General features: G+C 46.1%; 1 protein-coding gene across 1 annotated transcript; it reads left to right on the top strand.

Annotated features, from left to right (window-relative positions):
- The first annotated feature begins 20,543 nt into the window (after nt 1-20,543).
- On the top strand, nt 20,544-24,319 carry Apold1 (apolipoprotein L domain containing 1). The gene is made up of 2 exons (XM_027429891.2): nt 20,544-21,097; nt 23,361-24,319. Exon 2 carries the CDS (start codon nt 23,364-23,366, stop codon nt 24,102-24,104), a length of 741 nt encoding a protein of 246 aa, XP_027285692.1. The 5' UTR covers nt 20,544-21,097; nt 23,361-23,363; the 3' UTR covers nt 24,105-24,319.
- Nucleotides 24,320-24,773: the final 454 nt, after the last annotated feature.

Genomic DNA, 24,773 nt, shown 5'->3' with positions numbered 1-24,773 from the left:
ATAATAATAATAATAAATAAAGTTAAAAACAAACTCACGGCCCTGCTGTGTTTAAATGACTACAGGGCACATTTTTGTCTCTGTGTCCCAGTCTCTCCTGAGGCTGATAAAATGGCATCCCTTTACAAGGTGTTTGTGAGGAGAAGAAAAATGGTGGTTGTCACTTTACTTAGGGAGGGAGGAGCAAGCTTCTGTGACCGCGTCTTGGGAACTCCCTTCTCAAAGGATTAAGGACATTTTACTGTGAGAGAAGCATGCTCGGCTCACAGAAGTGTTGGTCTGAATGTTTTTGGATTTTTTTTTAAAGGTTTTTAGAGCAGGGTTGGGAGTTTGTTAGAAGATTTTAAGAATTGGAGCCCTAGGGTTAAAAGAAAGGTAGGTGTGCAGGAAGAAAGTGGAACACAACCAAGAGCTAGGGTGTGGATTTCTCAAATAAGACTTGCCCCTTTCAAGTTTCGAGTCAACATTGGTGTTGGTGTTTCTCAAACATTGCCTTTCTCTAAGGCAGAGAGGCCCAGATCAAAGCCGTGTATCTGCTCAGTCCCCGCAGGCAAGCTGTGGTGTGTTTTCTTGATTAATGATTGATGTGGAATGGGTCCAGCACACTGTGGATGGTACCACCCCTGGGCTGGTGGTCCTCGGTTCTATAAGAAAGCAGGCTGAGCAAGCCATGGGGAGCAAGCCAGTAAGCAGAGTTCCCCCATGGCTTCTGCTTCAGCTCCTGCCTCTAAGTCCCTGCCCTGAGTTCCTTTTTTTATTTTAATAGGATGGACTGTGATGTGGGACTCTAAGCTGAAATAAACCCTCTCCTCTCTAAGTTGCTTTTGGTCATGGTGTTTTATTACTGCAATAGAAACTATAAGACACTTGGGTTGGTAGAATTATCCAGTATCTTGGTTTGACTTCTAAGACAAGAAAAAAAAAAATACACACAGACAAACATTCCCTGTCCTGGGTTCCCTGAGCAGAGACTTTCACAAGGTGGCCAGTGAATTTCTGATAAGGAGACTTGGTGAACACAGTCTCTTTCCAGAGATGGAGGCAGGGTGTCAGGTAGTTCTAGGTCTTAGAGATGGCATCAAAGGTGGCTTTGGCAAAGTTGCCCAGTGGCAGTGCAGCCCCTGGCTGATGTGTAGCAGTCATCAATACCGGCTGTCATCAGTGGCTCCTGGGCAGAGGAAATGCCAGTGCCACTGGGGGCAGGGATGAGACACAGCAACACAGAGTCACATGGGCCTGTCACTTTGTATGGAACATGTGAGTCTTGCCAATCTTGTTCCCCTAGAGCCTCTCCATACAGGGCCAGTGGAAGGCTTGGCCAAGATGATGATGGCCCCTTAGATGGCAGTGGTTACCTCCTTGGAGCACTTAACACCAAGACCAACAAGTCCATTGTAGTCCCCAAGAGCTACAAAAGCCTTGAAAGTGGTCCGCTCGACAGCCCGAGTCTGCTTCTGCACTGGCATGATCTTTAAACTGGCTTTAGGGATGTGCCCAGAAAAAAAAAAATCAATTATCTTGGATTCCTTAGTGGACAGGGAGAACAGGTACATCACCTCCAGGGACCTGATTTTCATGTATTTAACAAGGAAGCCCAGCTTGGTGATGGAAATCCACTACTTGTCTTCTGCTTTACCTCCAGGAGCCCAGAGGCTTCAATCACACCACAGCTCCTAATTCTTGCTTGGCCTCTTAATCCATCACCCGCACCCCCTATGTCCTCCAGACCTTCCTGATGCACTGGAGTCATGTGTCCTTTGGTGCTTTCCTGAAAAAGAATAAGAAGCTTGTTTCTATTTTTTAAATTCTTTTAAATGTATTTTTAATAATTTATTTAACTTTATGTGCATTGGTGTGAAAGTATCAGATCCCCTGGAACTGGAGTTACAGACAGTTGCAAGCTGCCACGGGGATGCTGGGAATTGAACCCCGGGTCCTCTGGAGGAAGAGCCAGTGCTCTTAACTGCTGAGCCATTTCTCCAGTCCCTTGTTTGTGTTTTTTAAGATGCATTTATATCTTATTTATGTGTTTATGTTTGTGTAATACCATAATGTTAATGCTATCCAAGTCATCCTACACTGTTTAGGGGATAACAAGAATAAAAATCTACACAGTTCAGTGCAGATGCAAATATTTTTCAAATGTTTCCCACCAACAGTAGGCTGAACCCCACTTGTGGAATTTACAGACGTGGAGGGCTGGTGATATTCTTAAGTGTGGATGCAGTGTCAGGAGTTGGGAGCTGTTTGGATTCCTGACTCCTCAGCTCTGGCTTGGTGGGTTGATTACATGTCTCTCTTGTCATTTCCAGAATCTGTCACCATCAGCGGGAGCCATGCTTGCTGTGTTTTTATGGACTGCCTGTCCTCTCCACTCTTTGCTTTGTGCCCACACCCAGCAGCTCTGGAGATCCCTCCTCAGCTTCGGCCTGCATTGTGGACCTGGATGAGTTGGAAGTCTAGTTTTAGGCAACGCCTGTCTCAACTCAAGATTCACATTTCTGGTTTCTCTCTGCCACTATCAGAACTCCTGAGTGGCCCTGACATTGCCTTTTTTTTCTCCACTGGGTTCTGGCCTGCCTGGAATTTCATTTTAGACCTTCATGACATGCGTTAAAACCATGCACTGCCAACACCTCTTCTTGTCTGTAAGCAGAATTCAAGCATTGTACCACGTGCTCACTAGAGCGCCTTTGTTAAATTAAGTAGGGTCATTGGCATCGAGGGGAAATAAAATGCCGAGAGGAGGCCAAAAGGCTCTTCCCAACACAAAAAGAGGGTTATGCTTAGAAGGGAAATGTATTGGAAGCTTGAGAAGGGCGGAAAGGGGAGTAGAGGAGGAAGCGGGGATGGGTTAGCTACACTGTTTTCCAAGGAAGAGAAAGAAATGCAAAAAAACACTTTTTTAAAAAAGTTTTATTGTGTATACAACATTCTGCTTCCGTGTATATCTGCACACTAGAAAGGGCACCCAATCTCATAACAAATGGTTGTGAGCTACCATGTGGTTGCTGGGAATTGAACTCAGGACCTCTGGAAGAGCAGCCAGTGCTCTTAAACTCTGAGCCATCTCTCCAGCCCCCAGAAATGCAAATAACACTTTAAAGGAAGTGTTCTTGCTCTCCACATTCTCTTTGCTTCTTTAAATGTTCCAGTTGGGTAGGGTGGCGCACACCTGTAATCTCAGAGAGACACAACAACTGCCCAGCCTATATATGGAATTCTAGACCAATCTCAGGAACACAGTGAGACCCTGTTTCAAACAGTAAAACCCAAAACACCAACCAAAGGCCAAGTAGGTAAAGCCCTGGTGGAGTGGCCCTCATGACCTGAGTTCTAGCCCCAGAGACCCAGGAAAGGTGGAGGAGAGCACGCACGGCACAAAGTTGTCCTCTTATCTCCACACATGTGCCATGGCATTTTGTGCCTACACACACCCACACATCCAGCACAATAACAAAAAACCAAAACCAAACCAAAGCTGGGGACACGGCTCAGATTTTAGAGTACTTAGCTTGCAAGCAGTAAGCCCTGGGATTGATCCAGAGAAACCCCAAAAACCGTGTAGTGGCTCAAAGCTGTGGTCTCGGAACTCAGGAGGTGGAGGCAGGAGGATCAGAAGTTCAAGGTTACTCTCAGCTACAATCAAGTTTAAGGCCAGGCTGTGATCTACAAGTCCTTGTTTCCAAAAAAAAAAAAAAAAAAAAAAAAGAAAAGAAAAGAAACAAATCAAAACAAACCAAGAGACTAGGTAAAGCATGCTTATATTGTGTTAGTATAAGCCTGGCTCTCCCCAACCCCTTTTCCTAACTCTGCCCTTGGGCTGGTGGCTTAATTGGCAGATTTGGGGCTCTTCCCCAATGGGGCTTCAGACCACTGAGTCTTACTTATCAGCATGATGTTGGGAAACTTCTGATTCTCACAGTAAACTACGTCCAGCAACCCAGCCTCATCAGGGATAAACAATGACCTGGAGTCTCTTTCCATTCCTCTGTCTTGTTTGGCTTTGTTTAGAACTCTGAGGAGGGGTGTAATTAGTTCACTGGGCACCCTGTCAGCGTTCCAGCATTTGGTGCATTGGTCAGAAAATTGATAAGAAAGAAATAAACACAATTAGGGAGAAGCAAGAGAATAAACACAGAGAGACCAAGGGTTCTGGAGAGGCCAGAAATTGGCCTTGGTCCTGGTGCCTTCCCTTTCATGTGAGGGATGTTTATCTCAGGCTGGCAGTTTGTATAGGTTTATCTTGGGCCAGGTAGGTTTTCATGATGGTGCTGTCAGGTTGTGACAGCTGTGGCCTGGGGAAAAGACCTTGGAGGGCCTTGGCAAGGGCAGTGTGGTCCTAGGGCCTTAGCAGGGGTCAGTAGGGTGGGGGAAGCCTTAGAATCTATTCCAGCTTGGGCAGGGGTTCAATTATGGGGTGGCGTCTTTTCATGCATTGCCTTTTTAGATATTAGGGAGTAGGAAACTTGCTGGGGCTTTTGTTGTTTGTTTAACTGTGGGACAGCTTGGCTCTTTCTTCATGGAACACAGAGCAATCACAAGAATTCACTTTCAATGAGCAAGTGCTAGGTCTAGATAAGTAAACAAACAGCCCTCATTTTAAATTTTCTTTTATGTTGTTTTGAGTTACCCTCAAGGGCAGAAGAATTAAATTTGAATTCACAAGGCTCAAGAATCAACTGCCCTGAGAGCTGGGAAGATGGCTCTGTGGGAAAGCTGTACAATTGTGAAGACCAAAGTTTGAATCTCTAGCACCTTCTTAAAAAGCCAGGTGTAGCAGGGCATACCTGTAACCCCACCCCAGTGTATGGGGCGCTCAGGCTGCCTACATAGTCTAGACAGTCACAGGAATAACAACCCCCAGACAACTGTGGAGGCCTTACCAGGCAGAGTTCACACTCATTGCAGCGGCGTGGTAGTGACTCCTAGGGTTTAGCAGGAACACTGAAATGGAAAGGTGGGAAAGAACAGTTCCTCAGGTGAGGTGTGTTGATGGAGGGTGCTGCTGTTGGACATTTCTGAGCTTGGCAAGAAGACACTCTGTCACAGGCTCTAATGGATCTCTCACAGAGAAACATGCACAGTGCTACAGTCCTGAAATTAACTTATTGGTTAGCATATCACCATGAACTGGAATTGCATTCACAGGCAATACATTCAGGACATTGGTCAGCCAGCATCTTGGTGAGTTCACAATTTCTGGAACTGACTTCGACGGTTTGATACTGATTCTGTGGATGTACGCCAGGCTGGTCTCAATTTTACAGAAATTCTTCTGCTTCTCCTCCCCTAGCTGTAAATGGAGGTTTCTGTCCCACCTAGACCTGCAGCCATTAAGTCCCAAAAGACACACAGAAGCTTGTATTAATTATAAACTGTTTGGCCGGTGGCTCAGGCTTCCTATTTGCTAGCTCTCTCTTAAAATTGTTAATCCATTTCTATTAATCTGTATATCTCCACATGTCTTCACTTACCAGTGATGCCCATGCCTCTTGCTTCCTTGGCAGCTACTTGGTGTCTCCTTCTGTATGCTGTGAATATGTTTCTCTTTTTGGTTGATAAATAAAGCTGTTTCAGCCAACAGACAGGCAGGATTTAGCCCGACAGGAAATCCAAAGAGGGATAAAGAAAGGTAGTAGGTGGAGTCAGGGAGACACCATGTAGCTAGGAAACGTTTCTTTGTTTTAAGCAGGATCTCACTATATATTCCTGGCTAGTTTGGAACTCAGTATGTAGATCATGTTAGCATAGAACTTATAGAGATCTGCCTGCCTCTGTCTCCAGAGTGCTGATATTAAAGGTATGTACCAAACCTATCATTCCTATATTTAAAATTTTAAAACAATTATATTTATTTATTTGTGTTCCTTCATATGTAGGGGCACTCATGTTCTAAACTGTGTGTGTGTGTGTGTGTGTGTGTGTGTGTGTGTGTGTGTGTGTGTGTAGACCAGAGGTCATCTTGTGAGTGTGAATCTGAATTCTCAGCACCTACATAAAAGCTGGGGTTGGTCATGGATGTCTGTCACCTGGGCACTTGGATGGGAGGGAGACAAGAGGATTTCTGGGGCTTGTTGGCCAGCCAGACTAGCTGGAAAATGACAAGTTCCATGTTCAGCAAGAGGTGTAAAGACAGAGTGACACAGAAGGACACCAGGTGACAGCCTCTGGCCTATAGTGTAGCAATTTCCTGCTAGTTAAAGCCTTCCATTTTGGAGGGAAACTCCTTAAGGCATAGGCTATAAAAAGGGAGGTGAAACAAGAGGATATTTTAAACAAGACGGTTACAGGGAGGTGGAACACTTTATCCTGCAGGGGGAAACACATTAAGACAGGAACTAAACTCAAAATAGCTCCAGGGGCATCCCTGAAACTGACCAGATTCACTGAGTTTCTCCTCAGGAAGTAAGAACTGCTTCACCATCACTCTCAGACAAACCAAGCAGTAAAGAAGGTTCTGAGACAGGACTAGCCACCTGGAGCCCCTAGATGTGCTAGGCAGAGGAGGAGGTATTCTGGGCAACCATATATGTCTTCTGGGGAGAGCAGGAAGTAGAAAAAGTCCCCTTGGATCCATGAACAATGGGACTTTGAGTCGTGGAGAGTGAGCTGTGTGAATTTAACTTGGCTCTATCCAGGTATCAGTTAAACATTGAAGTTTTTTTTATGTGATTTACATTTTAATTCATAGTACTCCCCCCACTCTCTGTCTCTCTCTTTCTCTCGTGTGTGTGTGTGTGTGTGTGTGTGTGTGTGTGTGTGTGTGTGTGTGTGAATGTATATGTGTTCATGGGCACACAATGAGGAAGGCCAGAGGTATGTATCTGGGGACTTTGCCTATTGTTCTCTGCCTTGGTGCTTTGAGACAGTTTCTCACTGAACTAAGAGCTTACTTTGGCTAGGCTGACTGGCCAGGTAGCCGCTGGGAGCTGCCTTCTCTGTCCCACAATGCTGGGGATTACGTGGCTATACTTGGCTTTTCTTAGGTGGGTGCCGGGAATTCAAATTCAGGTACTCATGTGGATACAGTACACTTTCTTACTCATGAATCACTTCCCCAACCCAATTTTTTGGCTCTCAGCACCCACACTGGGCAGCTCACAACCACCTGTAACTCCAGCTCCAGGGTGTCTGAAACTCTCTTCTGGCTTCTACTTGCAACTACATATGCACCCCCATCCCCCCCAAATATAAGTAAACAAAGACTGGGTAGGTGGATCTCTGGGGTTCCCCAGACAAAAGTTTCAGGTTCAGCGAGAGACCCTGCCTCAACAACTAAGGTGGGGAGAAACTGAGGAAGACATCTGTGATGGCCGGCTTTCACTTTCAGGGTACCACCTAGAATCATGTGGGGAGGGAGTCTCCCTGGGGGATGGGCTAGACCAGGCTGGTGGTGGGCGTGTTTGTGGGAGGGTCCCCCCTTAGTGTGGGTGACGTCATTCTGGGCTAGGAGCCCTGGATATTGAGTCAGAGAAAGGCAGCTGAGCAGTAAGCATGCAGCTCCCTCTACTCTCCACGTGGGTATGACGTAACCGTGACGCCCTGCTGTGACGGACTAGAAAATCTGGGGAGATAAGCTTCTCCTTTAAGTTACATCTTGTCAGGGCATTTTATTTTCTCACAGCAACAGAAATGAAACTAGGATATTGACTGTCACCTGCTGGCCTCCGCAGGCACACAGGCATCTGCACACACAGGTGCGAGTTCTCTCTCTCTCTCTCTCTCTCTCTCTCTCTCTCTCTCTCTCTCACACACACACACACACACACACACACTCACACACACATACACACACGCACACACACACACTCGCGCGCACACACGCACGCACACGCACACGCACACATTAAACAATGAGCAACACAACATTTCGTGTTTTGGATGACCCCCCTGGGCTCTTTTCTGAGCGATAGGAATTTAAATTGCTTTCCACTTTCTACAAACAATGCTGAAGACACAATCCCTGGCCCGTCCCTTTGGAAGGTACTTTTGAGATACTAAACCTGAAAACTTAAACTTAGAATTATGGTGGCAAATGTCTTGGCATCTGGGTCCCAAACAGAAGTTGTCTATTATATGAACACTCTCTAAAACTTATCATCAGGATATTCTTTAGGTTTTATTTTTAATCATGTGCTTAATCCAACACAGTTAGAAACCACTGGGACCTTTTCTGGTCAGATTAGTCCAAACAGTTAGCGATTGTTCTCTTTGCTTGACAGAAAGCTGGTTGAAGGATTACACTGTCTGAATAGCTATAAGATTCAGAAACTCTCATAAAGACACATTTATTTTGGGGTTAAAAATATCCATGATTTCTTTTGGATTAATGGCTTAAATATGAATGTTTGGCTGTAGCTGTAGCTTGCTTCTTGCTCATTAATTCTGTGTCCCCAGGAGAGGAAATTGTTGAATCTCTATTGAGTTAAATTAATGAATTTAAACTTCAGGTATTTCTCTGGTTTTTTTTTTTTTTTTTTTTTTTTTTTTTTGGCTAGGTGTTGCTATATAATCCTAGCTGGCCTGAATCCAACATCCTCTACTGATTTCCTTGAGCACCAAGCATGCATGTGGTACACATACACGCATGCAAGCAAAACGTGAGAATCCACACAAAAAGAGATTCTCTGAACTATTATTTATAGTAAAACAATTGAAAATATGATATTTGTTTCTCAATAAAGGCCTGAATCATAACCCATTCCCTATTATGAGCAACAGAGACAAGTATCATTTTGGAATACTGTCCAAAAGAGAAGATGCTAGCATTGTGTGGTCTGGTAGCTCACACTTGTAACTTCAGCCCTTGGGAGGCTGAGACAGGAAGATGGTTGAGAGTTCAAGGCTAACCTGGATACTGTCTTAACAAAAAGGGCCGCTGTTAGAAATGGTTCAAATGAACATATTTTTATTTCTTTGTTTTTGAGACAGGGTCTCGCTGCGTAGCTCAGGTTGGCCCTGACCTTGCTTATTGCAATGTCTCCCCCTCCACTTTTTTCTCAGAGTTTGGGGTTCAGCATGCTGAGGTTCTCATGCATGATGAGCAAGCCACCAAGCATGCATGCTGCCACCAAGCCACACACCCCCAGTACTGTGTCATATATCTTTGTGTGTGTGAAAAAAATCACATATGGACGTGTAATATGTTATTTTTGTAAAGGAAGAATAACAGTACCACTTGAAACACACATACTTGTGAAACTGGTGAGATGACTCATTGGGTAAATGTGCTTGTTGCCTAATGACCTGAGCTGGATCCCCTGAACCAAATGGAGAATGGAGAGAACCAACTCTCATGAACTGCTTTCAAGAAGCACTCAGAGGGTGAACACCATGTCAGCAGCTGAGTGACTTCTGGCAGCCTAGAGCCCACCGTCCCACGCTGACAGCCCTCATCAGCCGTTTGCCGTTCCACTCTACCCTCTGCTCCCAGTCCCGTTATTAACATCATTCAGATCTAGGTAGGCTTCCTTCACCAAACATATCTTCTCCTGGCTCCTTCCTTCCTCCAGTGTCAGCTTCTGGAGACCCTCTTGGGATACTGTCATCCACAGCCCCACCACTTAGGCCTCCTGGGGCTACAGGACCACCACCCCCACCACACACACACACACACACACACACACACACACACACACACACTGCTCCAAACAGCAGGAACTCAAGTCTTTGGACATCCGATCATGGCTATTTACATTTTCACCCATTCCCACCAGCTGCAATGCCCTACCCAGGGGCTTCTTAGATGCAGCTGGCCCACAATGGCCTGCATGGTTTAGGACTCTCCTCTGCTGGTCCTCCAGGCTGGAACACATTGGGGTCAAGGGGGTGGTCAGCCATTATCTGGACAAACTCCTGGGATGTCTCCTACTGGGCCTCTTCCAGTGGACAGTGCCACCAGGATCTCCCATTTGTCACTCATGTCCCTCCCCTCTATGCAGTATCAGTGGGCCTTCTTCTCTGTTAATGCCTTCTCATGGATACCCTGGTCCTTCATGACCTCTTCCTATGACTAAAGCACAGTACCCTCTGTCTACCCAGAATCACTCCACGTTCCTCAATTCTGCCTTGTGGCCAAGTACAGAGCCCCTTTCCTGAGTAAATCCCTCTCTTATGTCCTCCCAGTATCATCTTCATAACTTGACCAAAGAAAAAGAAGAATGTTGGTCTTGAGTGTTTTGGAAGTTCACTGAGAAAATAAAATTATATTTCTTATTTACAAGGCAAACAAATCAAGAGCTGTCTCAGAGGTTAAAAGCACTTGCTACTCATGGAGAGGACCCAGGCAGGGTTACCAGAACCCACATGGTGGCTTACAACTGTCTGTAACTCCAGTTGCAGAGGATCCAGTGCTCTTTCCTGGTCTCCACAGCCACCAGGCATACATGTGGTACTCATGTGATACATATATACATTCACGTGAATACAGTAAAATAAGTAAAATCTTTGTTGTTTTGCTGAGACAAGGTTTCACTGTGTAGCCCTGGCTGTCCCGGAACTCACTCTGTAGGCCAGGCTAGCTTCCAACTCAGACATCCCCCTGCCTCTACCTCTCAAGGGCTGGGATTAAAGGTATGTACCATCACTGCCTTGCTAAATAAAATATTCTAAGAAAAAAAATGCTTGTTTCCTGGGATACTAGTGAAAAAAGAGAGAAACAAATGCAACAATAACAACAACAACAAAAAAAACCAAACAAACCAGACTGTTGTGGAATACTATTTTAAGATGTGTTACATTGTCTATGCTGTGGAACATTTATTTCATAATGCAAATATGTGCTGCATTCTTTTATGTTGCATTTGTTTAGCCCTGTGAAGCCGTGTTACTTTGCCTGTCCAAAACACCTGATTGGCCTAATAAAGAGCTGAATGGCCAATGGCTGGGCAAGGGAAAGGATGGGTGGGGCTCATAGGCAGAGAAAATAAATAGAAGGAGAAATCTGGGAAGAGATGATCCAGGAGCAAGAAAAGAAGGAAAGAGGACACTAGGGAACAGTCACTCAGCCACCTAGCCACTCAGCCACCCAGCCAACCACAGAGTAAGAGTGAAAGTAAGATATACAGATGTTAAGTACAGAAAAAAGCCCAGAGGCAAAAAAATAGACGGGATAATTTAAGAAAAGCTGGCTGGGCACTTATAAGTAATAATAAGACTCTGTGTGGTTTATTTGGGAGCTGGGTGATAGGCCCCCCAAAAAGCCAAAGAGTAAAAAGAGTAAGTAAAACCAGCTACACCAGACAAACAAATAACAACAACAAAAACCCCAAACCAAAACCAAGGTAGATGAGGAGTGACACTAGAGGTTAACCTCTGGACTCCATACGTGCTTGAGACATACACATATATACACATATATACTCACGCACATGCACATACACACATACATACATACACACACACACTCAAACACATACACACATACACACTCAAACACACACACATATACACACATACACATATATATACACACATATACACACACACCTACATACATACACACAATACACACTCACACACATACACACACATACATACACACACATTCACACACATATACACACATACACATACACACATACATACACACATACACACACATATACACACATACACACATACACATACATACACACACACATACACACAAATACATACATACATACTCACACACATATACACACACATACACACATGCATACTCACACATACACACACTCACACACACACACAAAGGACAGAAAGGCATGATGGTATGCGGCTTGTCTCTGAGCATTTGGGAATTGGAAAGAGGAGTACCAGGAGTTCAGGGTCATCCTTGGCTACACAGCAAGTTCAGACCAGCCCAGGTTACAGGAGACTCTCTCTTAAAAAGCCAAGTTGCAAACACATGCATTAGCTTACACAGGATCAAATTCAGCCTGATTTGAAAAGAGGCCCATGGGTGCAGTTTAGTTGGTAGACACTTGTCTGACAGACACATGGTCCTGTTGCACTCCAGCACTTTATAGAAATCAACATCCTGTCATCCTGCCACTTGGAAGGTAGAGGAGCAGATCAGGAACTTAAGGTCATCTTCACCTACATAGTGAGTTTGAGGCCAGCCTGAGGCCAGTCTGTGCTACCAGAGACCTTGTCTCAAAAAGTGACATATATAAACCAAAAATCAATCAAACCAAAAACAATTGCTCCTATACATAAGAAAAGCAAATTAATTCCTTTATTAAAATAAGTTCCAGCTGGGTGGTGGTGGCTCACGCCTTTAATACCAGCATTCAGGAGGCAGAGGCAGAGGCAGGCAGATATCTCTGAATTTGAGGCCAGGCTGTTCTACAGAGTGGGTTCCAGGACAGCCAGGGCTACACAAAGAAACCCTGTCTCAAAAACCAAGCCAAAAGAAAAAGAAAAAAAAAGTCCACATAGTGAGACCCTGTCTGAAAAAATAGTAGGTTTAGCAAAGTTACAACTGAAAACCAGTATCCAGTGTTATCTCACCCCTAAGAGACAGGCAATAAATGAAACTAAAGAGTCTACACATTGAGGGAGAGCTTAAGATTTACGATGCCTCTGTAGATACAAGACAAGCAGGTGTTATGGGAGCAATGACTACTGTGTGTGTCTGAGAACGTGCAAGATAATGTGAGCCTGGGAAACCAAGAGACACAATTAATTGTTTCTCAGTGTCCCAGGAGATAAGAGGCTCGTTATGGGCAGGGAGGGCTGTGCCCTCCTCAGCTGCAGTCTCTCTGGCACCTCTGGGAAAAGGGGCGTGGCAAACTCCATATGCTGCAGCACAGCCCATGGGTCATGCTGGTTTACTAATGATAAAAGGTGCATTTCCTCGACAGGATCCCAGGTGTTCCGTGCAGGTGTGCAGGTGTGCACACCTGGGGAGGAAGGAGGTAAACTTTAACTGCCTTCCCTTGATTACATTAGGGAGCCTGGGACAACTGAATTACCCTGGGGGTCAGATTTCCCTAAAATAATAATAACAATAATAAGATGTTCATCCAGGCACATGCAAGTGTACCAGCGCAAGCTCATTCTCTCTCTCTCTGTCTCTCTCTGTCTCTCTCTGTCTCTCTCTGTCTCTCTGTCTCTCTGTGTCTCTCTGTGTCTCTCTGTGTCTCTCTGTGTCTCTCTGTGTCTCTCTGTGTCTCTGTGTCTCTCTGTGTCTCTCTGTCTCTCTGTCTCTCTGTGTCTCTCTGTGTCTCTCTGTCTCTGTGTCTCTCTGTGTCTCTCTGTGTCTCTCTGTCTCTCTGTGTCTCTCTGTGTCTCTCTGTCTCTCTGTCTCTGTGTCTCTCTGTGTCTCTCTGTGTCTCTCTGTGTCTCTCTGTGTCTCTCTGTGTCTCTCTGTGTCTCTCTGTCTCTGTGTCTCTCTGTGTCTCTCTGTGTCTCTCTGTCTCTCTGTGTCTCTCTGTGTCTCTCTGTCTCTCTGTCTCTCTGTCTCTGTGTCTCTCTGTGTCTCTCTGTATCTCTCTGTGTCTCTCTGTCTCTCTGTGTCTCTCTGTCTCTCTGTCTCTGTGTCTCTCTGTGTCTCTGTCTCTGTGTCTCTCTGTCTCTGTGTCTCTCTGTGTCTCTCTGTGTCTCTCTCTCTCTCACACACACACACATACACCTACCTCAATGATGGTACACACTTGCTTTAAAACTACAAATCCTGGCATGTTTTGTTTTCTTTGCTTTTTTTGAGACAAGTCCCTATAGCCCATGCTTGCCTTCAGCTTCAGGTTATTCTCGTGTCATAGACCCTGAGTGCTGGAATTACAGTTGTGTGCCACCAACCCTGGCTCTGGAGCAGTAATTTCCAAAATGCATCATGGGATTTAAAATAGATGAATTGCTGAGATTCGATGGTGCATGCCTATAATCCCAGTACTCAGGAGGCTGAGGTAGGGTGATTGCCCCTGGTTTGAGTACAGCTAGGACTGTATAGCAAAATTCTGTCTCCCGAAACCAAAATAAGGTTTGAGGATGTAGCTTAATTGGTTGAGCGCTTACACATCCCGTAAGAGGTCCATGATTTGATCACCAACACTGTATAAAGTGAGGAACTTGAGGTCTTTCTTGGTTGTATTCTGAGTTCAAGGCCAACCTGAGCTACATGAGACCCTGTCTCAAAACAAAAACAAACCAAAATCAAAACCAGGGGCTGGAGAGATGGCTCACTGTTAAGAGCAAGCACTGCTCTTGCAGAGGACCTGTCTAGTTCCGAGTACCTATGTCAAGTGTTGTGTAACTTCAGCTCTAGGCAGCCCAATCCAGTTGAAGCCAAATCTTCTTCTGGACCCCACAGGAACTTGCACTCACATGCACAGACCCATCCCCCGATATACACAAAATTAAAAAAAATCATCAATCATTAAAAAGAAAAGGAAAAATAAAATCATAACATAACAGCAAAGAAAAACCTCAAACAATATAAATAAACATAAACCGAGTAATGAATAATTGCAACAAACCAATATCTGACAATAAAATGTATACAGAGCATTTTTATATAAAAAGTGGTGAAAATGGTAATCAGCCTGGAGAAGAATTGGATAAGATCCAGGTGAGTCAAATTAGGATAAAAAACAAAAAACAAAAAACAACCCTGTAATTGTTGGTTTGCCTTTCTCTAATATATGACCCTCACTGTAGTTTTTTTTTTCACCAGCACAGCCATTGGATAGACACAGTAGTCACTCTGAGAACCTGGATTATTTATTTACTTACTTGTTGTTTATGTATACAGTGTTCTGTTTGCATGTATGACGCCTGCACCTCCGGAAGAGGACATCAGATCTCATTACAGATGGTTGGGAGCCACCATGTGGTTGCCGGGAATTGAACTCAGGACCTCTGGAAGAGCAGCCAGTGCTCTTAACTGTTGAGCCATCTATCCAGCCCCCAGAACCTGTATTCTTATACTAATTTGAGGACAAGAGTGATGACAGCTGGTCAGTGGAACCCAAACAGGCTATCCTCCAGCTTCTGGAGTCTCCATGTCTCTGGTATGTTCCCTTTCTTTCTTTCTTTCCTTCTTTCTTCCTTCCTTCCTTCCTTTCTCTCTCTCTCTCTCTCTCTCTCTCTCTCTCTCTCTCTCTCTCTCTCTCTCTTTCTTTCCTTTCTCTTTCTCTCCCTTCCTCCTTCCTTTCCTCCCCCCCTCTTTCTTTCTTTGTGTTTGTTTTGAGACAGGGTATCTCTGGGTAGCACTGGCTGCCCTGGAACTTGTTCTGTAAATCAGGCTGCCCTTGAACTTGCAGAGATCCTCTTCTTACCTCTGCCTCTCAGGTGCTGGGATTAAAGGCGTGCGCCACCACACAGCTGCTTTTCCATTCTTGACTATGCCTTTAGACACCAGCAGTACTTCACTTTCATTAGCCAGAGTGAGATTCTTGCTGTATCCACACGAAGGCTGAGATTGCCAAGAAATGCCTGAAGAAGTGTACACACAAGATGGTGGTGGCGAGTGGTCTTGTGCTCATCTGGGGATTGTTGTCTATCAGGCAGGCACTCAGCAGAGGGACTTCCCTTGCTTACCTCTCTCCATAGGAGGAAGATAAATAACATCCTGTCCCTTTTATGTTTTATTGGCCATATGGCTTTATTGACCCACACAGTGCAAATAGATGGGTGCTACAAGTGGACATAAGCTTTAAATATGATCGAAGTGAGATTAACTGAAATGAAAAACGGGCAAGGGGACTGGTTCTCATGCATCCCACGCTGGCCTCAAAGTTGCTATATAACGAGAGATGGCCTTGAACTTCTGACCCTCCTTCCTCCACCTCGCTGTTGCTAGGATTGCAGGCATGCATCAGGGCCAGTATGTACAGTGCTGGGGTAGAAATCAGGACTTCCGGCATGCTAGGCAAGCACTGGACCCACTGAGTTACAGTCCCAGTCCTGGTTAGTCAGTTTTGCACTTTTGCTTCTGAAGTGTATTTGTGTGTGTGTGTGTGTGTGTGTGTGTGTGTGTGTGTGTGTGTGTGTGTGAGTGTGGGTGTCTTGAGGAAGATTTTGAACTCCCAATCCATCTGCCTCCACCTCTCTCAAGTACTGGGATGACAAGTGTATGCCACCATATCTGACCTAACACATGGCAGGTCATTTATCCTTTCTGCCCTGTCTTACTATCAACACAATCCAGTCTCTCCAGATGCTCCAATACTCAATATGCTTCTAGCTTTCCTCCTGGCTTTTAGTTATGTCCACACAGTTGACAAAGATGTCAAAGGCAACTCAAGGCCACAGTTGAAGCACCTTTGGTGACTTTTCACCCCACAAGGCACTTGTCAGTCACCCCAGCTTGTTGAATCCATCAACCCTGTTCCCTGAATTCCTAGCTCCCTCCTATGCTCAGCAGGGTTTAACTGCCTGCCATGTCCCGGGTACTCCTCTGTACCTTTGCCTTTTCCCTCCAGCAGCAGATCCCCTCCCCCAATTATCTTTTTTCCAGGTTCAGCTCTGTACCAGAGCTTCTAGACAGTGTGTCTAACAAGAACTTCCTAGGTGCCCACTTTTTCCCACTTCTATTTTATTTTTGTTTGCTTCTGCACACATCTCTGGTACTTTCCATGCCGAATTGTAATGGCCTGGTTTGTGTCTGTCTCTTTCAAAAGATTACTATCTGTTGAAGGCAGGGACCATGTCTTACTTTACATTTCAAGCCCAGAATCTAGGATTATGTCTGGCCTACAGGAGGTGCTCTATCCACGTTAGTGGAGTTGAAATAAACCAGATCAAACATCAACAAAAGAAACCGTGTCAAAGCCTCCCGTTACAGATCACACAATGATTGGCTCTTTTGAACAGAAATATAGTAACATGTGACAGACATCAACTCTCCCTCACTTACGGCTTTCCCCTTTGTGAATACTCCCCTAGATTTAAAAAAAAAAATCCAAAGAGGAAAATGTACACAGATGTCCTGGCAACTGTAGTTATAACAGTGAAAAACTGGAAGCAGTCCAAGTGTCTAACAGGGAAGTGACTGAGCAAACAGTGGGATTATTATATAGCTATTAAAAATGACAGAGGTGAGAACTGTCAACATGGAGAGTTATGTACTGGCAGGAGCGTTAAGTGGAAAAAAGAACACAGACTAGCGTTTAAGGATGCGTGTGTGCACAGGCATGAAGATCAGAGGCCAATCCGGAAAAAATAGAAATGGCTGCAGTTCAGTTCTCGGGGTGTTTTGGAACTTGTAAGATTCCGTCCATTTACACAGTAACAGTTGAGATCTCACAAAATCCACCCACCTTAACGTGTTGTGCAGAAGGTGGTGTGATGGCCGTGCATGAATCCAACCATTTAGGAGGTAGAGCAGGAGGATCAGGATTTCAAGGCTATCCTGTAAGTTCGAGCCTGGCCTGAGTTGCTTGAAACCTGGCAAAAAATATCAAAGCAAAAGTTGGACATTGTGCCTTACATCTTTAATTCCAGTAGAGGTAGAGGCAGGGACAGGCAGATCTCTGTTTGAGGCCAGACAGGGCTACGTAGTGAGTCCCCGTCTCAGAAAACAACAACAGAACAAAAATATCACCGGACCGGAGAGATGGCTCAGAGGTTAAGAGCACTGGCTCTTCCAGAGTTCAATTCCCAGCAACCACATTGTAGCTCACAACCATCTATAATGAGATCTGGTGCCCTCTTCCCCACAGGCAAACATACAGGCAGAAACACTGTATACATTATAAATAAATCTTTTTAAAAACCCACAACTGTTTTCAGGGGCTGGGGAGAGACAACTCAGTGCTTAGGAGTATATGTTGTACTTGCAGAGCACCTGGGTTTGGTACCTAGCATCTGCCTCCCAACAGCCTGTAACTCCAGTTCCAAGGGGATCTGACATCTTCTGGATCCCAAGGGTGCTGTACTCATATGCACATACCTATATAGACACAGACAAACACACACACACACACACACACACACACACACACACACACACTATCAAAAAGATTTTAAACCTTCAAAATAAGAATAAGTACTTTATGTTATCTACCAGGTAGCATATTCCAAAGAGATATTTAAAGTCAACTTCTCATTAACATTGTTATGAAATAGTGATCATCATCTTCTTCTTCTTCTTCTTCTTCTTCTTCTTCATCTTTATCTTTGTCCTCCTCCCCCACTCTACCCAGATCTTACTATGAAATCAGAAGGGTCTCAAATTTGATATTCTTCTGCCTCTGCCTTCTGAGTGCACAATTACACTTGTATTTCAGCACTCTATTTTGTGTGTGTGCTTGTGTGTATATGGATGTCTTAGTTAGGGTTTCTATTGCTGTGATGCAATACCATGACCAAAAACAATAAAGGAGGAAAGGATTCATATCCAAGGATGTCAGCTAGGGAACTCAAGGCAGGAGCTGATGCAGTAGCCACACAGGAATGAGGTTCACTGGCTTCCCTGCTTGCCAGATTTCTCTCTTATACACTCCAGGACCAGGAACCTGTGCAGGAACAGCACCCACTCACAGTAAGCTGAGCCCTTCTTCGTCAATCACTACACAAGAAAATGGCCCACCGTCTGAGTTCCTTCTTCCCAGACGACCCTGTGTGGTGTCAAGTTGACAAAAAACTAACCAGGATGAATTTGTGTGTATGGGCAAAGTGTGCTCTCTCTCTCTCTCTCTCTCTCTCTCTCTCTCTCTCTCTCTCTCTGTGTGTGTGTGTGTGTGTGTATGTGTGTGTGTGTGGTGTGCTATCAGGTCTGGTACTTGATATGTAGAACAAACTCATAGTTGCTTCAGTCTCCTGAGTCCTCTGGGATTAAAGGCACGCCCAGCTGCTTTTAGAACCTCTTAGTTTTCTCCTCTTCCTCCTCCTCTTCTTGATTCTTTGAGGCAGGGTCTCACATTGTAGCCTTTGGCTGGCCTGGAACTCTATGAAGCCCAGGCTGACTTGGGCCTCACTGCATAACTCACATAGATTTTCTATGGTTTGGATGTGACCCCCAAAGGTCCGTGAGTTAAAAGCTTGGTCTCCAGTATGGCACTGTTGGAGGATGGTGGAACTTTTAGGGGTTGGGCCTAATGAGAGGGCTGTGCTTGTTTGGTGTGTTTGGTGACATGCCATTGAAGGTGATTATCAGATGGAACCCTAATTCCCTCTTTATTCTCTGTGAATTGCTTTCCCAAGGTATAAGCATACCACTGCCCTGATGTGCTGCCCAAAGCAATGGGGCTAACAGGAAAATAAGCCTCCCCCTCCACCGTGTGTGTGTGTGTGTGTGTGTGTGTGTGTGTGTGTGTGTGTGTGTGTGTGTGTGCGTGTTGAAGAAGATTGAGCTCATGAAGCAGGCTACCAGTGACACCATGCTCGGATTGGACTCAGGTCCCCTGTGCTTCTGAGTTCTACTCTACAGCCTGGGCTGACCTTGAACTCTTAGCCACTATGATGTTTCAGCTTTCCTGGTGCTGGGATTACAGGCTTGTGCCACCATGCCCAGCCGTTCTGCCTCTTATTTCAAAAATACAAGTAGACACTGGGGCCACCTCTCTTGAAGTTATGTTTACTCTGTTTGGAGCTATAACCAGAATGCTTGGACATGGACTAAGTTCAAACTGATCAAGTTCAAGAGCAGCAGAGTGTAAAAGAAAGGAACATTGCTCTGATAAAGACAAATTATTGGCATGAAAGCAAGGGGCTTAAACGTGTTCTATAATGATAGAGTTGTTGAGATTTTCCGAATGAGGCAGGGGCAAGAGGATCAACACAAGTTCGAAGCCAGCCTGGTCTTCTTCATGAGTTCTAGGCCAGTCAGGGCTCCATAGTGAGACCCCCACTTCATGGAAACAAAAGTCTCCAGATGAACCAGGGCGGTCTGGGGATTTTTTGGAAGCAGGCTCTCACATAGCCCTGGCTGGATTCCAGCTAGTTATGTATTTGAGGTGATCCTGAATGTCTAACCCTCATGCTTTTACCTTCTGGTGCTGGGATTACAGGTGTGGGCCAGCCACCACGATGACTTTATGCGGTGCAGGTGGTAAAATCCAGGGCCACCTGCCCGCTAATCCACTACAAACCCAGCCGGAGACATGATTCATTAAGTGAAAACCAGTTTGGCCTTTCTAATCTGAAATTGACAGTGCCAGACAAAGGATCCTGTATTGGGGCCCCTGTCTTATGACTAGTTTCCCGACTAAGGCCCACCCTCCTCTGACTGATTCAGGAATAGATATGATGTCTCCACAATCTGATGCTGGGTAAGCGCACAGGAGCTGCCTTCACTTTCCTGCCTGCCTTATCTATAACGAATAACTGCCCTTTAGGCCCTGCTGCGGAGCCTGTAGATAGAATCCACTCATTGAGCCGTCATGTGAGCTACAGCCCGTGCTTCAGATGAAAACCCCGGAAGCCATGGACTCTCTGCTGCATGGAAAAAGTATAATTAGCTCGGTGTGCAGCTTGACCCCAGTGATTTTTCTGACGCACTTGGCCTTCGTGTGTGCCCTTTCTGAGACCTCCTGTGTCTTCTCCACAGCTGGAGATGCCCCAAAGTGCACGCAGCACTTCCTGTGGGTGTGGCCTTGCATTCTTAGGAGCTCCTTGGTGCTGGCTGCCCCTCTTCAGTGGGTCACATGCTTCAGCTACTCACAGAGCCACAAAGCTCTTTGAAATGGACCATGAGTGGCTCTATCAATTGCAGTTGAGTTTTCCAGTCCCTCCTATTTCTTTTTTAAAAAGTGATTCTCTGATGGAGTCCACTCAAAGAAACACTATAATTGGGCAGCCTGGGGCATGTGGGAAAGCCTCGCGATGGCGTCAGTAGCTATTCTTAGGAGAGGAAAGGCAGGGTACCCCCACTGGGAGATGACAGCACTTGTTTCAAGTTGGGGAAGAGCCTGTGGTTCTCTTCCTGCGTTTGGAGGGGAAAGCGAACACACAATGTTCATTTCCTAAATACGGGATGTGCTTCGCTAGCGGCTCATTTTCCAACATGTCATATCCTGGCTGAAGGCAGCAGGGGTCAGGGCAGGAAATGGCAGCTTCTCAGAATGAGACAAGGCTTTCCCAGAGCGGTCATTGGTTCCTGGGAACTATAAAGCACGCTCATCCAGAAACGGCCTCCTACTTTTCTTCCTGGAGTCCAGAGTGAAGGGTAAGTGGGGAGTTCAAGGGGATGCTTTTGAAATGGGATTAGTGATATGGGGGTCAACTCGTGGGCCATCGTGTCCTTGGAGCGACTTTTGCCCCTTCATTCTTTTTACCTGAAAATGTCTTACTGGTCATTTGGCTCATGGAGGCCAACAAGGAACAGTAGGACCCCTGAGTCAGGAGACCAGGGCCCTAGGAAGCATCAGCTGGATCTGCACCCTGTCTCTAAAATCCTCCATCTTAACTGATGCGGATGAATTCTGGCTATGCGAGTCCCCCAGAGGCAAGCCTGGGATCCTAGCACCCAGGAGGTGGGAGCTGGAGGACCAGGGGTTTGAGGCCAACTTGGACTGTATACGATCCTGTCTTTAAAAAAAACAAATGGAGAGAGATCAAAATATTTAATAACTTCTGTCCTGATATTTCAGTTTTGACATGTTCTTTCTGAGGCTAATTTGACACTGTTAAGACATTCTGAATGGTAGAAAGTGTAGTGGGTATGAAAACGGAGGTCTCTGGGACCAGGGCAGATGAACTTTTACCCTGATATGTTCAGCTTTCTCTATTAGTCACCTTTTATTGGCTTCAATTCAACTTGACCCAAGGAAGCCTTCAGGGAGTTACTGTTCCCTCTATCCCCTTCCCTTTTTGCTTTGAGACAGGCACTTTTTATGTAGCCTTGGGTGGCCTAGAACTTAATATTTAGACCAGGTTGGCCTCTCAAGGATCTGGCCTCTGTCTCCCAAGTGTTGGAATTAGAGATGTATGTCACCATAAGGGACTTGGCTATTTATTTTAGTCCATTGGCTAGCCTTTTTTTAAATGATCCTTTTGTGATGAAGAGACTGGATGTAATTCAGTTTTAATTAAGTTTCACCAAAGATCAAGATGTCTGAGGACCTGAATTAGAATAAATAGAAAATTATATCTTAGAACTGATTAAAAACATAAAGTCTGGCAGAAGAGAGTTGCTTCAGAAAAGCAGCTAACTTAAAAAAACACTGTATTTATTTATTTAAACCAACACAGTATTAGGGTTTATTTTGACATTTTTCAAACATATTCTTTGTTGCTTCTCCCTCTCTTTCTCCCACACCCCTTTGCCCTAACCTTTCTACACTCCCCCTTTGAGACAAGGTTTCCCCCATATAACCCAGGCTAAGCCTGAATTCACTATGTAGCTCAGGCTAGCCTTGCTAGAAAGAATAGTTTCTTTAGTTTGATAGATGATATACTTTTTGAGGTTTTGGTTATGTGTATGGAGGGAGAAGAAGAGGGACAGCGGGAGGGAAGGAGGATCCAACTTGACCCAAGGAAGCCTTCAGTGAGTTGCTCTCTCCTCTACCCACTTTCTTTCTTTGCCTTGAGACAGGCTCTTGTTATGTAGCATTGGATGGCCTAGAACTCAATATTTAGACCAGGTTGGCCTTGAACTATCAATGATCCTCTTCTTCCCAAGTGTTGGGATTAGAGGTAGGGAGAGAGATAACAAAAGAAACTGCTGTATGGGAGAGAGAGAGAGAGAGAGAGAGAGAGAGAGAGAGAGAGAGAGAGAGAACACAAGAAACTGCTATACCTCAAGTCCCTAGGTCTCAGGTTCCCACACATGAAAAGCTTTTGTTACACGCCCAGTTTGCTCCTTGTAAAGTGTTGTCTTCTTTTGCTTGGTTCTTCTTTGCCAGGGGTTGGAGGATGGGAGAAAGGATGAGGGTGTCATACTCAGAGCTTTGCACATGCCAGGCAGTGGCTCTACCATTAAGCTTCACCTTCAGCCCAAGGGTCATCTTGAAGACAGAGCAAAGTCTCGGGATTGGAGTAGCCTTCTAATAGTCCCCACCTTGACGCTGAAATCTTATTTAAGTAGAGGATGAAGTCCATAGATTCTGTTCCCTGGGAGAAAAGCAGAAGCCAGCGTAATCTCTATTTGCATGCACGCAGTTAACGGGTTCTGAGAATTTGTATGACTTGTCCCAGACTCCAGAGCCGGCCTTTGAAAACTTGACCCAGTGGGTGGTAACCTACCGCGCCGTCCCCCGACCCCAACCTGACGGATATTTAATTATTTATCCATGTATTTATTTCTGCAGCGTTGGGGATTAACTGTAGGGGTTGAATGCTAGGCAAGTGATCTACCCTTAAGACACCTCCAGCCTTAGGTCTATTTAATCTTTGATTGGAGACTCCCTCTTGTGCACCGGCCAGCTCTAGGCTGGGGCCGCGGTGGGCACGGAGACTCCGCGGCTAACTGCGTGTCTGTGTCCCCACAGGGCATGGAGAGGCTGGCGGCTTGGGAGCCGCAGGGCGTGGATGCGCTGCGGCGCTTCCAAGGACTGCTGCTGGACCGCCGCGGCCGGCTGCACGGCCAAGTGCTGCGGCTGCGCGAAGTGGCCCGGAGGCTCGAGCGGCTCCGCCGGCGCTCCCTGGCGGCCAACGTGGCTGGCAGCTCGCTGAGCGCCGCGGGCGCGGTGGCCGCCATCGTGGGGCTGTCACTCAGCCCGGTCACCCTGGGGGCCTCGCTCGTGGCGTCGGCCGTGGGCCTAGGGGTGGCCACCGCCGGAGGGGCAGTCACCATCACGTCGGACCTCTCTCTGATCTGCTGCAATTCCCGCGAGGTGCGCAGGGTGCAGGAGATCGCCGCCACCTGCCAGGACCAGATGCGCGAGCTCCTGAGCTGCCTCGAGTTCTTCTGTCAGTGGCAGGGCCGCGGGGACCGCCAGCTGCTGCAGAGCGGGAGGGACGCCTCCATGGCCCTTTACAACTCGGTGTACTTCATCGTCTTCTTCGGCTCACGCGGCTTCCTCATCCCCAGGCGTGCCGAGGGGGCCACCAAAGTCAGCCAGGCCGTGCTGAAGGCCAAGATTCAGAAACTGTCCGAGAGCCTGGAGTCCTGCACCGGTGCCCTGGATGAACTTAGTGAGCAGCTCGAGTCCCGGGTCCAGTTCTGCACCAAGGCCGGCCGGGCTCACAACCTCAGGATCTCCGCTGATCAGGATGCAGCCTTGTTTTTCTAAGAACACCCTTTACCCTCATGGGATGTTCTAGATCTGTAGCGTCCACGGGGAAGTGCCACATAGGTGGAGGGTGAAAGACAGAAACTGTTCTGTAGGTGTCGGTCCTCAACTCCATGTGAGTTAGGGACTTTTTCACTTGTGGAATCCCAATGGAGTATGCGACCCTAATCACTCACTAAAAAGGGGGGGTCCTTTTTAACTGCACACAGCTGGGCTGACTCTCCCTTATTGGGGTGGGGGGCACTTGGATGGTTTGGGCCGAGGTCTGGAGAGGTGTCCCCTTCTGGGACCTCTTTAAGTTATTACTAGAATCCTGGGACTCTGAAAAGGTTGGTCAGAGGAGACTTTTGCTTTACAACTCTGTTTCTACAGTTTCTGATACACAGAACTCCAGAACCCAGAACAAGAAAGACCTGCCTTTGCCTTTGTAGGGGTTGTAGCTGCAGACTGGGCCTCATTCCTGCCTCTGTTAATTTAGAATGAGGGCCATCATACCAACGCTCCATAACATTTGAAAAGGATGGCAAGCAATATTCATTTCCAGCCAGGTGTGGTGGTATATACCTGTAAGGTTAGCACTTGTAGATGGAGACGGGGGGGGGGGGGGGCAGGAGTTCAGGGTCATCCTTGGCTGCATAGTAAACTCGAGGCCACCCAGGATTATAAAAC

This window comes from Cricetulus griseus, chromosome 8 (genome assembly GCF_003668045.3).
Source record: "Cricetulus griseus strain 17A/GY chromosome 8, alternate assembly CriGri-PICRH-1.0, whole genome shotgun sequence".
NCBI lineage: Eukaryota > Metazoa > Chordata > Mammalia > Rodentia > Cricetidae > Cricetulus > Cricetulus griseus.
Note: the sequence above shows the minus strand (reverse complement) of the source record. Positions and strands in the feature narration are given on the sequence as shown.

Coding starts and splice junctions, on each gene's coding strand:
- Apold1 (XM_027429891.2), top strand. CDS start 23,364: ATGGAGAGGCTGGCGGCTTGGGAGCCGCAGGGCGTGGATGCGCTGCGG.